The sequence below is a fragment of the Lissotriton vulgaris genome, chromosome 9 (genome assembly GCF_964263255.1).
Source record: "Lissotriton vulgaris chromosome 9, aLisVul1.2, whole genome shotgun sequence".
In the NCBI taxonomy this organism is placed as follows: Eukaryota; Metazoa; Chordata; class Amphibia; order Caudata; family Salamandridae; genus Lissotriton; species Lissotriton vulgaris.
Window position 1 is genome coordinate 884,447,111 of NC_141697.1, and position 16,900 is coordinate 884,464,010.

General features: G+C 43.2%; 1 protein-coding gene across 1 annotated transcript in view; it reads left to right on the forward strand.

Annotated features, from left to right (window-relative positions):
- Positions 1-8,341, forward strand: part of LOC147692429 (gap junction delta-2 protein-like) — a 244,235-nt gene extending 235,894 nt beyond the window's left edge. Inside the window, exon 2 of the mRNA XM_086938634.1 lies at positions 1,498-8,341. Coding sequence (XP_086794760.1) covers positions 1,498-2,329 — 832 coding nt within the window. The 3' untranslated portion in view covers positions 2,330-8,341. The remainder of the gene's footprint in view (positions 1-1,497) is intronic.
- The last annotated feature ends 8,559 nt before the right edge of the window (positions 8,342-16,900 follow it).

The window sequence follows — 16,900 nt, forward strand, 5'->3', positions numbered from 1 at the left end:
TTCTGTCCTTCCTCACTCTCCTCTGTCCCCTCATCCAGGCCACCTATCCCCTTAACCTGTTCTCCTCTTCTGTGCTTTCATCTCCTCCCCAGACCACTTCATCTGCTACCACTTCAGTGCTTCCTCTGCCCGCCAAAAATTATTCACCTGTTCTCCCCGCGTGTGCTTCCACCTTAACCCCTTTACCTCTTCCCCCTTATGTACTTGCATTCTCTTCACCCGGTCTACAGAGTCTCTCCCCGATCTGCTTCAGCTGTCCCCCTCCCCTCTTCCATCGTCTACCCGTCTTTTTTAGGTTTTGCTGCACAGTGTGCATGCGCTGTCAGGGAAAGGTTTTGTCAACAAAACAAAAATATAAAAAAATGGGCTAGAGTCCGCCCATTAGTTACCATTGGTTGGCTTCCACCTCACTCTCAGTTCCTTGCTTTCGATTGGTCAGCACCTCCTGCTGCTTCCTCCAGGCACTTTCTGTGTTGGTCCCTACCATGAAGCACGGAACTACTACATATTCCTGTCTGTAGCCAGCTTCCTTCCACTGGCCATGCACTACTGGAGGTGCTTTCTTTTTACTGTTGGACATGCACCCTCAATTAGTGCCTGGCCACAGTCCATCTCCTGCCCAGCTTTCATGTTGCATATATTCCCCCGCTTTCTTACACTGTCCCTTGTGTTTCTGCTCCCTCATGTTGTTTCCCTCCACTGCAGGTTGTTACTGCTCCCACCCTTCTCCCCCGCACCTCTGTTGCTTCTGTAAGATTGTGTCTGCTTTTGTGTTGTGCTTTTGGTTGTTTATGTAGTTGAAACTTGGACCAAAGGTATTGGAGTGCTTGCTTTACACGAGCACCATTTACATTACACATGGACACGGGAGATTCAGTGAGCTTCCCCTTCCTCCAATTTTTGCTGCAACTGGACTGCTGTGCAACATGGCTTAAAGTAAAGAAAAAAAGAGCTCTGACGCGGCCAGCTTTGACTGCGTCATACCATTTTTTTCTTTACTTGAAGACATGGTCTAAAAAAACATTGACAAAGCCAAAGGATCTCACAAAGGTGAAACCTATTGACTTTGCAAATGCTTGTTTCACCTGATATTCCCTGCATACATCTTGCTTTCTTCCCTCACCTGTTTTCTTGCTCTCCATATTTTTACTCATGTCCCCCCCTTCTTTCTATCTCATCAGGTTCTCAAGGTGCCCTGAAGTGGCTTGAAAGTAGTATGTTAGCACAATACAACACACGGAACTACAACACCTCAAAAATAGTAGAAAATAAACATAATTTACATGGGAATTGAAACTGCTCTCTCCACCGTATATAACTTGTCCAACCCTTTAGGAGGCATCACAAAAATTGTGTTTTAAAAATATATTATTCCCAAAAAATCTTGACAATAAAAGTTAATAAAAGATTTAAAACATTGAACGTGTATCAAATACTTTTGTAACTACTGTATAATTCTATATCCCCTAACACATATGTTCTTTTTGTCTGTGGCAGGATCCTGCTGACAGTGGTGGTGATCTTCCGAATACTCATTGTGGCCATCGTGGGCGAGACTGTGTACGAGGACGAGCAGACTATGTTCATGTGCAATACGTTACAGCCAGGCTGCAACCAGGCCTGCTATGATAAAGCCTTTCCTATCTCTCACATCCGCTACTGGGTTTTCCAGATCATCCTGGTTTGCACACCCAGCCTGTGCTTCATCACGTACTCTGTCCACCAGTCGGCCAAGCAGCGAGATCGCCGATACTCCTTCCTGTATCCGTTGCTGGAGAAAGACTGCACCCGCGAGGGCAGAAAGATAAAGAACGTCAATGGCATCCTTGTCCAAAATCCAGATGCCTCTTCCAAGGAGGAGCCAGACTGCCTGGAGGTAAAGGAGATCCCCAGCACTCCAGTAAGAACCATGAAGAGCGCCAAGGTAAAGCGGCAGGAGGGCATCTCTCGCTTCTACATCATACAGGTGGTCTTCAGGAACGCTTTGGAAATTGGCTTCCTGGCTGGACAATACTTCCTTTATGGCTTCAATGTCCCTGCCATCTTCGAATGTGACCGCTACCCTTGTGTCAAGGAGGTGGAGTGCTATGTGTCCCGGCCGACTGAAAAGACAGTCTTCCTTGTCTTTATGTTTGCTGTCAGTGGCGTTTGCGTGCTTCTCAACCTGGCGGAGCTCAACCACCTGGGCTGGCGTAAAATCAGGACAGCAATGAGGGGTGTGCAGGCCAGGCGCAAGTCCACCAGCGATGGTCGAAAGAAGGACATGACCCCTCTGACTCAAGTGCCTGCCTTGGGAAGGACGCAGTCCAGTGAGTCAGCTTACGTCTGACATCTATTTAATCCTTCACCCTCGTGTGTGATGACTTGAAACCATAACTTGTAGAGCATCAGCTCCATGTTGGCAGATCATTGCTAGGTCTAAGCTCAAAGATCAGAATTGCAGGGCAAACCTTATGGATCTCTCCAAACACAGTGAGTCTGTCCATTGTCATTGGTGAGTCAGTCACAGAGGTAGGGCTAAGCCAAGGATCCATCAACACCAAACTTACTTTTACCCACAACGGGTCAAGCCAAAGTTAAGCATTCAATGATCACCCCAGCTTTGATCAATCATTGAAACTGGCATGTTGCTGCAGTCTTCGCCAGTCTCAAAAGCACTCTTTAGGCCCCTTCCATGGGACATGGTTCCACAAGAAGAAGGTCTTTGACATTTTCTCAACAGGCCAACTCTTTGTCCTCCTCCTCCTTCCTTCACAGATGAAAAGCAAGCTTGGATGGTTCATATATTATTGTGGTACCAACCTCCATTGAGAATAATGACCCCTGTTGGAGCTGACCTGAGTAGAGCTGCCTCTACCAGTCCATTGCATGACCCATCAGTGGCAAGACGATCAGCCATTGAGACACCCTTGGCCCAAGGTGTCAAGAGTTCAGCCACATGTTACAATTCAGGGTCTTCCTCCATATGTAACTCTTAAACCCGGTCCTCAGGACAATCTATTTGGGCTATGGTGCTTTCCCCTCTCGCTCACAGGCACTCTTATGCATAACCCTGGGGCAGAGAGGGGACTTAATCACGTTTGAATGAAGTAACATGCACTGACATCTTGTCTTCCATCCCCTCTAACATAGCCTCCACAAAAGCCTCCATCACAAACCTAATCCCTAAGATCTCCTTCGTTGAGGGCCACTGCTGCGCACTGCACCAGTCCCACGTTTCCCAAGATAGTCCATTCCTCAGGAGAAGTGATGTCTATGCAAATATTCACCATTTTAGATACAGTGTATGCAGATTACAGACAATCCAACTTTCCAATCAGCAGACAGGAGTTTCTGATTATTTGTGTTCAGAGAGCAGGGTTTAAGTTTTAAGAGAAGGCTTGGGGAACAACTGTTTCTTAGACCAATCTGTTGCTAATTTACCTTTGGCTTGGATCCCCTCTGGATATTTTGGCAACACCTATTTTGCTGCCAGTATCAATGAAAAAACGTATTAAAAAGCCTAATATTCTTGCTTTTAAAAACTCCTCCAAGGGGCACATGGAATTCTATGTGGTAGTCATCCAATGAAATCATCAGGCAATTTTAAGCACAAAGGGCAGATGTAACAACACTGAAACTCTATCTTTAACTGGCTCTTCAGTGTGTTTATACCAGGAACTCTAAGAAATGTAAAATGTGTATTTCTTCCTTAGGTGTGCAAGACAAATCTTAAAGAAGAAAAAGTGCATGTGAAAATTATTGACATTGTTTGGAGGGAGTGGTCTTTGGTGGAAATGTGGAATGCAACTATGGGCTCATTTGTATTTTATAATATCATTTTCTGCAGTTCTTAGGTGTCTTTATTTACATGTTTTTAATTACAATGTCTTATTGTCGTTTTTGTGAAGCATAGCTTTGTTTTCCGTTTTAAACCCATTTAGTTTCACCACAGACGCTTGCCTGTCACAATATCAAATGCAAAAATATCATCACACACAAATATCATATCCAAAGTATTGGCAAATAAACATGGCAGTAGTATATTTCAGTAACTATATATCTACTGTTCTGAAGTTCACATCTATGTACCTTGAAGATATATATAGTCATGGTACATATATGTGGAGTTAAGCATAGTAAACCAATATTTGTGTATATACACTAGCCTTCGCAATATTCTCCTAGTCAATATTCTGGTCACAATATTTTTGTATATTAACATTTAAAACCTAATATTCTGGTACCTTACCCCGAGTCAGTCAATCAGAGAGTTCTGACATCCTCCAAAATTAACTAAGAAGCCATCTTGGAAATTATCCCAGCTTCTCTCACTCTAATCTCTACGTGCATCCCTTGATCAAGAGATGTTATCCAGTACTGAAGCAAAAGCTACAGGTGTGTCTATGAAGACTTACTGAAGAATATGTGGCAGACCCATAACAGAGATGTCAACTGACTCTGGGCCATGAGTAGGGGTGTGCAAAATACAAAGATGTTTGCTTGGGTGGAAAAAAGTAGTATTACATGAACAATGTGATGGACGATAATCGGGAACTATGGAAACTTCGCTTCCATATTAAATATTTTGCACCGGACTCATTTTAGTGACTTTTTGCCAGCAGATATATTTATAGTTTCTATTGGACCTAGGGCTTTGGGCTAGGGTTACGAACTAGGGCTTAGGGCTGGGGTTCTGGTTAGGTGATAGTACTAGGATTCTGATTGGCTCCCAGGATTAGGGCTTCTACTGTACCTAGGGCTTAGGGTTTGAGTTCTGATTGGGTGATAGGGATATGGTTCTGAGTTGCTCCCAGGGATAGGGGTTTTATTGAATCTAGGGTTTAGGACGTGGGTTTTGAATGGTTGATAGTGCTAAGGCTGTGATTGGTTCCCGTGGCCAGGGCTCCCATTGGATCTAGAGTCTAGAGCTAGGGTTCATACTGGTTAGGGCTAGGATTTCCATTGGCCTAAGGTCATCTGATCACTAGGGCTTTTTAATCCTAGGGCTCAGTATGTCGAGCCTAGGCAGCAGATTAAGAGTGTTGCCTTTTATGGGCCTCAAAAGAACACCCCTTGGGCTAATGACAGCGTCAAAAGAATGAGAGCATAATTCAACATACTATAACGAAAGTGAAGAAAATCAGGAGATGACACAGACAAAAGCACACTACAGCACTTTCAAGGAGCCTACAAAAAAGCCCTCAGAACAACAAAAAGACACTACTTCTCCACACGGAAAACTAAAGCAGACTGCCATTCTAAAGAACTCAATAAAATTCTAACAGAATTCCATAATCCAGAGTGCCTAAACATAGAAACACCATGATCACAAGACTTCTGTAACAAACTTCAAATGAATTGACCTAATAATGACAAAGATTGAAATTTACCTGAAGGAGGATGTGGACTACACAAGAACACATAACCTAAGCCCCACAGAGAGAGACACCAATAACCATCCATGAATGCATACCTTCAATACCCTGTCACAAAAAGATTTCCTCAGTATTAACATTGTAGTCAGATCATCAGGACCAACATCAGACCCAGCACTGCCAAATATCTTTAAAGATGGCCTTTGTTCACCCTGTAACGGGGAGGTGGCCAGATGCCTCCTCAACAAATCTCTGGCTCTAGGTTCATTCCAACCTGAGCTCAAAATCTCCTACATCAGACCCCTCCTCATAAAGAAAGACTGGCCCATCTGGCCCAGCAAATGACATGCTCATATCAAATAGACCAGTCGTAGGAACTGTTTAAAGAAAGCAGTGTTTACTCAACCTTCCCACTTTAACTGACATTGTGGCTTATTATCATCCCAATAGTCCAGTTTCAGACCAAGCAGAGCCACAGAATCTGCCATCAAATCCATCTGGGAAGATATAAAGCTCACATTGGGAAAAAAGGAGGTGCTGCCTGCTAACTTATGGATTTATCAGCTGCATTTTACACTGTCCACCACCATAAGCTACTGCAAAGACTTCACAATTTCGAACTCTATTTTTTTGAAAAAAGAAATGATTGCTACCTATCTTACAGACAATGTGTAGTCTACCTACTCCCTTTTACAACGCCTCCTCACACACAACCCAGTGGTGTTCTTAAGGGGTTCATAATGTCCTCTCTATTACTCAATATCTACAAAGCCCCTTACCAAATCTAGTTACATGTTATAGCCTTGTCTGTTACAACTATGGAAATGACACCCACATTATTTCAAATATGGATAACCCTGACGAACTCTTCTATTTACAACTCAGTGTCTGCCTTCACTCCATAAATACATGGGTGATGAATAACCATCTAAAAGCTCAATACTGCAAAGAGAGAGATTATGACTTGCAGTCAATGGCAAAACTACCAGCCCACCATCATATGGCCTAAGTAGCATATTTACAATGGAAGTGACGGAGTGCGGTGTTAGTCTTCTTAACTTAATGCTGCACTCCGCCACTTCTGAAACACAGGACAGCACCATATTTACAACAATATGGTGCAGCCCAGTGTTTCACCCTTCGCTGGCGCTAAATTTAGACCCATAGTGCCAAACACAGGCACCATTACACCATAGTGCAAGGGTGTCTGTGTTGCAGGGGAAGATAGCTTATGTGCTTGGAGGTGTCTCTTCCTGTATATAAACAATCTTTAAATGGTGTTTTGTAACTTCTATGTGTGCTGCTTAATGCCACCCTTTATGGGGCAGCATCAAAATCAATGGGCGTTGCAGTGGACAGCATACCGCAACACCCATTGCCCTCCACTTTCATGCTAAGTATAGCGTGAAAGGGTTCCTTATTTACAAGGCAGCATTAAGCCACGTTAAGTGGCTTTACGCTGCCTTGTAAATAAGGCTAGGCACCAATAGCCACCACTATGTTAAAAAAAAGTGACGTTGTGCTGGAGATAGGTGCTTGTAAATATGCCCCTTGAAGTCCCTCCAAGAACATCAAGAGAAGTTAGAAACCAAGAAGTAACCATGAAAAGAGACCTATCCTTGATACTGTCTGCTAATAACACCACAAAGACTCCCTATTACATAATGTAAACACTAGATTGTATCTTCTAATACCTTGCACATCAATATAAACTGCAAGTTGTCTTCATGCTTATAAGCTCTAAGCTTGAGTATGCCTGTACCTTGGCACATCCGCTTTCATTATATGCAAAATTCAACTCATCCAAAATGCTGTTGCAGGGCTTCTTCTCCGCCTTTACCCAAAAGAACGCACAACACAAATTATGCAATCACTGCATTGCTACTTTAAGTTAGAAAGGCATTGTCCATAAAGCCTCCCAATGGAAAGGGCCACTATACCTACAAGTGAAATTCAAGCAATACAAACTAAACAGAACACTGTGCTCTAAATTTGTACAACTCATCATCATACCAGTTTAGCATAAAACATCCAATAGGAGGCACTGCTTTCTCAGTACAAATGCCATGATCTAGAAATGACTACCAGCCAGCATTATAATCACCCCAGAGCATATACACTTACAAAGACCCTTAAAAACACGGCTATTTCCTCGATAACTGCACCTCCTGTATCCGTATCCTGGCAACAGAGCCCAGAAAACAGTTGCATCCTCAAGCACAATCCTCAGTTTGCAAACCACAAACTGCAAACAACTCAACCAGAAAACTGCTTTTAATATGCAGGTAAGCTAAAAATGGTTGACCGATGATTTACCATGAAATTATTACATATTATGTACTTCCATATATAACAGTTATGGCCCACAATAATTATAAAACCACAATGCGCAGCAGTCAGCAACAAATTGTAACCTATACCTCCAAAATTCACATACGTCTTATGTGTCATAAGGGATGTCTATCACAAGCATTGAACTGCCAAAGAAGACAGGCATCACCAAAATGAAGTTTAATTGAATAACTGATTACATCTATCACCCATTACTGGACAATTTGAAGGACTCTAATATAGTCCCCCACTGCAGTTCCCAAATATCTATAAAATCTGACCGCTTCTTTACATCTCACAAAGACACTCAGATATAGGATGACAATAAAAATGCCAATCCCAATATATCTCTCCAATTCTTCTCCCTCTAGCCATGCCAGCTAAGGACAACACAGATACACAAAATCTCACATTGGACAGACTAGTGCAATAACTAGCTAAGCAGACTATATCATCATATGAAGTACCATAAAGGGACCTGCAGAGCTTTTCAAAGCTACCGGGATAATGAAAACCATAAAACTGTGCATCTGTCTCTCACACTTTGTCATCAAATACACTGCTATATGCTGCTTCCCAAACACGATTATCACACCTCTGCAGTCATCATATACAAAATAGAAACAATTTATAAATAGGATCAAAACAAAGACAACATCACACCTTACAGAATAGCATGCTACTCATGTAAGCAAGCGCTTCAGCACCCCAATTAGAGGTGATAAGCACTATATAAATGCTGCAACACAATACAATACAATGGAACCACTTGAGAGCTATTTCACAATCTCTGCTAAGGATCTACAACGACCTGTTGTAAGTTCCCTTCTGAAAAGTCACCAACACCAGTTGTAAATGTGAGAGTTCAGATACGTTTAAACAAACTAAATAGGTTCTGGGAGAACCCTATTCCCTACTGCCCATCTCTGGAAAAGATTGTCTGAAAAAGGGGAGTTTTATGAAGATTAAAAAAAATACCAGTTACCCATTCAAATAAACCGCTTTTACATGACACATTATTCTACTCTCTTTAGGGGTAGCTGGATGTGGCTCCACGCTCAAGGACCAATGACCAAAATGCTCAACTTGCTTTTTTCCAGATGGCTCTTTATGGAAATGAATTAAGGGTAGCTGGTGGAGATGTTCTAACCCCTTGCTTGCCCTTTGGTAACCCTGGCACTCCTGTTGCTACGGTCCTCTCATGGGTCATATAGATGGCTACAGGAAAATAAAGGTAACCTGGTTCTCAAAAGTTTTTAACTTTCTCTAGTTTTCATTCCTAGTTTTAACCGCTCAGCAGCAAATAGGAGACTGCTGTGCAAATAACAAGAGGAACAATTGATTAATTCCATGATGATCTCTGGTTCCTCTAGCACTGCCTTTGCAGGGGCATGAAAGCAACAGCTGATAATTTCCATACCATGTCCTGCCAATGTGAAGTCAAAGGAGTGGGGGGGGGGGGGGATGGGTGCTTGATGGCACTTTCTCTACATATGGAGTTTTGGGAAATTGATGAGGAGAGAGGGCATGTGATGTCAGTTCCCCATCCATGTCATTTTGATGAATCGACATTCATGGGGGTCTTTTACTCAAGTAATTTGTTTGCAGAGTGGGCTTGGAAAGACTCAAAGGGTCTGAAAGAAGGGGCAATGGAAAAACACAAAGCGAGAAGAAGTGAGGTAGAGAAAGAGAAAACAGAGAAAATGTTGTGAGAAGAACAAAGACAGGGCCAGACTGGGAACCGAAACTGGCCCGGGTAAGCTGCTCGGCCAGCCCCCCTGGGGAAGAAAGATGCGGGGGTGCGGCCGAGCTGCTTACTAAGGCCAGTTTCGGACGATTTTGTTTCAGGGAGTCGATATTGCCCGCCCCCGGTAACAAAAATGCTCCCCTAGCGACCCAAACCCAGCCCCCACCGCAGCAGCCCACCGAGAAAATGCCTGGTGACCGCTATGGCCAGTCCGGCCCTGGACAAAGAGAGCAAAATAAGATATTGAGAAAGAAATGGCGAGAAAGGAGAAAGAGAAAAAGAGGGCGAGAGGGCATGATCTGGAACCAAAGAAGAGAGAGAGAAACAGGGAAATGAAGATGGGAAGAGAGAAACTAGGTCAGAGATAAATGATAATTAAAAAGAAGGAAGTAAAATAACAAGGTACAGTGTCCTTCAAATGCACTGTATGCCATATCCTCCTTCCCATGCCTCAAATGCCAAAAGTACTGCTCGCCAGTTTTGGGCAAATGACATTTGCCAAAGAAGTCAGAAGCTCTCTCCTTGCAAGTGGGTGGGCTCAAGAGCTGTTAATAACGGAAACGGAAACCAATGCTTCTTACATAAACGAAAATAAGATTTTGTAAAATGCAACAAAAAAGTAACTTGCAAACCAGTACATTTCAAACTTGCAAATTAGCCTAGGTCCTGAAAAATATTGGAACTACTTTTCATATTTGCTAAACTAGCTTCAGCGAAGCATGCATCAAATTTATGTAGAATTACAGAAATATTTATATAAATATGCCAAATCAAATGTTTAAGAATGTGCAATAAATAAAAACATGTGCACAAATGTAATAGAAACCAAAGTATTGTTCACCTACGATGGATTCCATATGGCAAATCTAAAGCTGTGAAAACGCCTATAGTACTTTTAAGAAAGACAAGGAGCAGGTTACAGCGAGACGAACTACCAGAGCAATAGACAGAAGATGGCAGGAGTAATGCTGACAAAGAAAGCAGCCGAGGTGATGCAGAGAAAGACAAGGACCACACTTATGCTTAGACAGACAACGACTAAGTAACAGAGAGAGGGAGAGAAAGCCCTCGGAGGGGTGCTCAGAAAGACATCCGCTGGAATTAGGGGGCATATTACCTAGAAGTGCGTTAGAAAACGCACAACGCACATTCCCATATCGCCTGCAATCGCCGGATTTTTTCACCATGATAGCGCGCCATTATCAATGCGCATCACGTAGGCAAAATGAAATCCGGCGATAGTCGGCGATATGGCACATTAGCGCATGAAAACAAACGTTGTTTTCATGCGCTAATGTGTGCATTGATAATATGGGGGGGTGGAATCAGCGTTATGATCCACACCCCCATGTTATCAATGCCCTAACACCTGGTCAGAGCAGGCATTGGGAGACCTGCGATAAACGAGTTTATCGCAGGTCTGCCTCTCCCAACGCCTGCCTTGGTAATAGGGTGTTCCCACCTCCAACCACATTTTAAATGTGGTTGGACGTGGGAACGCCCACTTTGCATGTCATTAGCGATGTCTGTCGCCGACATGCAAAGTGGGCTTGAGTTAGGCGTTAAAATGCCCTTGTGGATAGGGCTCTAGAAGTATCGCCGCTTTCTCGGCACAATTCACCGAAAAAGCGGCGATACTTCCCCTTGCTAATATGCCCCTATATTCAGAAAGAGTAGTCAGGGTGGTTAGTTTTGTTTTCGAGGAGTGGCCGAAAGTAGCTTTCTGGAGAAGATGCGGTTGCACATCAGTTACACATTACTCAGAAAAGTCAATCCTGCACTCCAAATTACCTAATGCTTATTGTTCAAGATTAGATGAATTATTAGTCATCATTTTGGCGTAGGCTGGGAATATCGAGTCGCAATGAATATTTTGCCCCTCAATATTGTTGCAACAATATTCACTCCTGTCGATATTTGGGATTTAATGCAATCACCATTTTGATTTATGTAGCTCAATAGTCTCTTAATAGTCAATTTTTTAAATGTTCATCAGCTGAAACTTAGGAACCGAGAATAAGACCGCTGATTTAGAGTTTGGCGGGTGTCCCCTTGGCATGCCAGGCCTGTGGAGATTATGACTTCCACTCCCCTGGCAGAAATCGACTTGCCATATATGGAGATCCTTGCCAAGTAGGTGGGGATAACTGTTCCCTTACCGGAGATGCCACGGCTCCACTGAAGAGACCAAAAATATTTCATGCACCCCCACAGCAAAGGTTTGAGGTTTTTAATAAACACCCAGGGGCATATTTGCTAGAAAATGACGCAGCGCAGCTCTGCAAACCATCTTGCAACACCGAGCTGCATCATTAGGAAAGTGAAGGGATGCATCATATTTGCAGCAATACAACGCATCCCTGTGCTTTTGTCTGCGCTGGTGCACAATTGACTGTAGTGGCACCAGCACAGGCCCCCCTTGCACCATAGTCCAAAGGTGCTTGCATTGCAGGGATGATTGTTTTTGTGCAGGACCCTTTAAATAGTCGTCCCCCCCCCCCCCACCAAGTCATTTCTCCTGTTTCCGATTCATGACCACCAGCCTTTCCCTGGGGGTCTCAACAGGGAAAATGTAATTCAGAACCACCACCCTAATTTGGGAGAATGTTTTAACATACAATGACTGGCCACCCTTTGGAGGTCAGGCTCTCACAGGATGTCAATCAAAAGTTTCCTCTGAAAGATCCGCTGATGTTCTGCCATCTGATACCTTACACACCCCCCAAAAGTAAATAGAGTGTATCAACCACAAATATTTAAGACTTGCCATCCACTGCCTTCTCAGATACCTGAAACAGCCAAACTTTAAATCTGTTACTTTTCTTCCATAAACCATTTAAAAATATCCTACTCTCATAATTTTCCATAGAATTACACTCTTTCGAAACTGAAAGTGGTCAGAAATTAAGACTTGTTGCATGAAAAATGTTTTTAATATAGGCGTTCCATATTTTATCCCCATGCAAGTTTTCATACATTCTATGTGATTATTGGAGGGGGCATGTCGATTCCTCAAATAGTGTCTCTACTCCATCACCCATAAAACTCCTCCTTAATAATGCTGTCTGACCCAATATGGATCTAGACCACCTACAAAAAGTCTATATCTCTTTCCCTGGAGCTCACAATGAAAACAAATCTTCCTTGATGTTACAGTGCATTCTAACTAAAACAAAACAACGTTTGGTTCAGAGATTTCCTTTCACCACGTCAAATTCTCCAGACGAGTATTCTCTGCATTAGATCGATATATCAAGGCCAAGAATGTGGTAGCAGATGAGAAAAACAGGCAGAGAACATAAGGGCATGTATGGCTCATGGTGTTGAACATTTCTGCAGGGAGAAAGTAAAGAAAACATCAAATAATGGCTAAAATGTATGTGTCACTCTTCAAAAAAGACAGAGTCTATTTTTACAAACTACAGAGTCATCTGGGCAATTTCTATCAAGCTACCAGACACAGCTTCATCAAAGACTGTAGGGGTTTTGTACTGAAACTGCTGCAGAGCACATGTGCCTGCCTACTCAAAGAATGAACTCATCGCATTAAGGCAGAAGGCATGCTCGACATCACTGACACCGGCAAACAGGTTCAGCCAGGGGCCAGGGCCAAGAGAGTCTCTCAAATCCCAAAGGGTTGGGTAGAGTTTTGTGGCCCTGGCACCAAAGGCCAGATTAGTGAAAACAAGGACAATTTTGGATTGAACCACACTCCAGCAATTGTGCTATCAATGAACATTTGAATTGTAAAGCTGAACAAACAGGCTGGAGGAAATGTCTAAGGACTTGTAGAGAATGTCACTGCTTCGTGACATTTGTAGGCCTGAAAAAGCCAGGATTCATTGATCCCCTCAGGAAGTTCATAGGGATTTCTGAAAGGTCAAAGAAGTGGCGAGGAGGTGCCAACTGAGAATTTATTGCTGCAGAGTAAGGGATCTCAGGGATCCTCACTCAATGATCTTGCCTCTGCAACTTGCCATTAATGAAAAACAAGGAGCCACCTTGAAGCTCATTCTCATTGTTGCCAGCTCTTTTTTACGAGCGCCCAGGGCTGTATAGATATGAGCACCTTGGTGTGTACCAATCAGGTCTTCTATGGGACAACCACTGCACTTACACCTGGACAGGGCAATGACTGACACTAATTTTTGCTACCATGTATCAGACCACCATGTAGGTGTTGACGTTAGTTAATGGAAAAATCAACAAATTTATAGGGCAGATGCCCATGCTAAGACAATGTCAGCTTTGCACAAAATGGCTTCCTTCAAAAACATTTTTCATTGAGTGGCCTTGTTAAAAAAGCATGGACAAATACTGCAATCCTGCCAGTGGAAGACTGGACTGTAGAAAAGTATTTTATATTTCCTCAGAGGCTGTTAGGTCTGGGGCACTGTCAGATATCACGTTCTGCCAATCTCCTTGTATGCCCTTCCACCTCTGCTCCTGCCCCCGCCATTGGAGTGTAAATTCCTTTCAGCTCAGTTTTGGCAGAGAGAGTGGTGCATGTGAACAGGGAGGTTTTGTGAATGTTTACAATGGAGTGGCCAATGTAACACCCATTATGTAACTGTGGACTAGGTTTATCAAGGGCTTGTGTTACCCTTGTGCATGCATGGTGATGCAAAGGTAACACAGGCAAATCTGTAGTAACTCAAGGCAGCACAAGTCACTATGTTGCGGTACTCTCCCCTGGGAAGACTACTAACACTAGTAAACCAGGAAATGGGTCAAAATGCTACACCTTCCCAGGGGAGGGCTAACGAGGAGAAATGTATTTATATCTCCTCATTGTTTCCTCTTTCTAAAGCCTCTGAAAATATTTTTTGTGCAGGAAGATGTGCCTTCCCGCACAAAAAACAATCATGTCTGAAATGGAGGCACCCTTGCACCATAGTGCAGGGGTGCCAGTGTAGGTGTTAGGCTGCACTCACTGCACCAGCACAGAAAAAAGGGCAGAAATGCACCATAACTTAGTAGATATTGTGCAATCCTGTTATCTCCATTTAACACAGTGCAGCAAGTTGTCTTGCGGCATTGCACTGCTTCCTATGTTAGTAAATCTGCCCCTAAATGTTTAGATTTGGCTGCCTAAGCTAAAAATTCTGCATTGTAGTCACAAGGTAAAAAATATTCTAAAAACTATTATGGAATTTAAAAAATGGCATCTCCGCTTGTAAAACAAACCACTGCCAAAGCAGTTGAGTATTATGCACTAATTATATTCCAATACATCTCACCCGTCGAAAGATAATTTATTGTATTTTATATGAAACTGGCTGGTATACTGTTGTAGATATGAACGTCTTAATGACTCTAAAATATCGAATCTGTAAATAAAAGTGTTTTTTTTAATAAGTTGTCTGGCAAATGTCTTCTTTGCTGAGAAGGTGTCTCTTTAACGTCACACAACACATAGTAACCACGTTCAATCTTAACTTGTACCCGTGTTAAGTATCAACTGCAACATTGCGCCTGTTCGCAGGCTAGTGAGGAGACATGAGGTAGACAGTACAATCGCACAGTCTCTATCCCAGGGTGGCACCATAATAAATCAGATAAAGTGTTGACAGATGCTGAGAATAGCTGGGCCAATTAGAATGTTTATGTGTGGACATTCACTATTATCATTGGTCCGCGTTTAGGATTCCTTTAAAGTGTGAAGTAGTGGCCTAAAAAACAAGAACAGTGGGGGTTTGTCTGTTTTGGGTGAAATGAAAAGGATGAATGCTAATAACTTTATTGTTCAGTTGAGTGTTAACATCTGTTAATTGCCCTTTTTCTCCTCTGTGTACCCAACTTCACCTTTGGTTCCTTCCATAACTGTGGGATGAGCAATAAATAGTTCAATAGTTATGCCCTCAGCAGGGATGACGCACTTAGCAGAATTGTGGAATTCTGAGAACAGTCTTGCCAATCAGAATGCCAACTGGAATTCTAGTTTTACTGACAATCGCGTGAAGCAGCTCGAGACCAGCGGCGGCTCCTCCTCTAAGGCGGAGTAGCATCGCCCCACTGATCGCAGAGCAGTGGGAAAGGGAAAAATACAATGATAATAACACAACGTTATTCTCATTCTATTTCTTATAAGGATAGAAGGCGAGGTTAGGGCCAGGTGGGGCTTGGCTGGTTTCACAGGGAGGAGGAGTGGTTGGTAACCATGAGTGCGCACAACAGTTTGACTGGCGGCCTTGGGCCGGCCAAACAGCCATGCTCACTTAGCATTTCTCCTCCTGGCTGTGTTGTACATCAGGGTGGAGAACAATCCCAAAGCTCCCAGTCACTGTCTGAGCAGCCAAACCGCCCGCTCAGACCAATTATGACCCTGCTTTCATGCTGGTGACAGCAGTGTCATTATTGGCCTAGGGGAGCCTGTGTGCTGCCAGGAAGAGAAGAGGATCGAGGAGAAGATGTAGCAATAATCAGGTAAGTATTTTTTTTCCTTTTTTCAATCCTCCACCCACTACCCCTGTTAAGTAGCAACCCCCATTGCTCGAGACAGCTGATGTGTTTACTTGCCTGTGTTGGGTGAGATTAAGTGGGTGACGACAGCTAAATTGCCATTATGCTGCTTGCTAACTAAGAAAGTGGACGTGTCTGCATATTTTAGGTGAGTCTGGGGGACAGCTGTTAATTGCCCTATCTTCTGATTGTGTGCTCTCCCTATTGGTTTGGCACCGTCATTTTTGGGTGGGCATTGAACAGCTGTTCACTCTCTTAGTGTAGGAGGTTAACTGTTGTTAAAGCATCTTGAGCAGAAAGCAGAGGTGCCCCCTCCATTAGGGCGGGGTGTGTCGCTCCCTGCTGCCATTGCAGCAAAAGTGAAAAATTAAATGGTAATAAAAAGAACTACCATTTTATTTTTCACTGCTTCCAGCATGAGCAGTGTTTGTGTGCGGATCAATGCTGCTGACTGGCAGCAGGGGAGTGGTGCTCACTCCACCAGTTTACACTGCGCATGTCACTTTGGCCGGCTGTCTTGGGACAGCCAGTCTGACATGTGCGGTGTAAACCTCTCCAACTAGCTGTCTTAGACAGCTGGGTGGAAAGCAGACCCCTATGCCTGATGAATGTCGAGTTAGCCCGCTCTAGCCGACCCTGGCACTGCTTTCATGCTGCTCATCTGCAGCATGAGAGCAGCATCGACATTTGGAGAGGGTTGACTGATGCTCCAGGTAGAGCTGACTGCCAATGAAGCATGGGTAAGTACGTTTTCCGTTATATTTTTTATTTTTTGGCCTACTGACAGGCACTGTGAGAAAATCTCTTAACAAGTCCCCCTGGGCACAATCAAGACCCTGTCAAGGGTTTATCTCTTCAAATAATTCAAAAAGAAGGAAATAATCCAAATTTCGTTGTTAAACATTCCTTGTAATTTTTCAATATGTTTTCAACATTGTTGTGGACTTAAATTTCAATCCGTAACTAAAAATTGGCAATAAGTCATCAATACCCATTCTCTAAA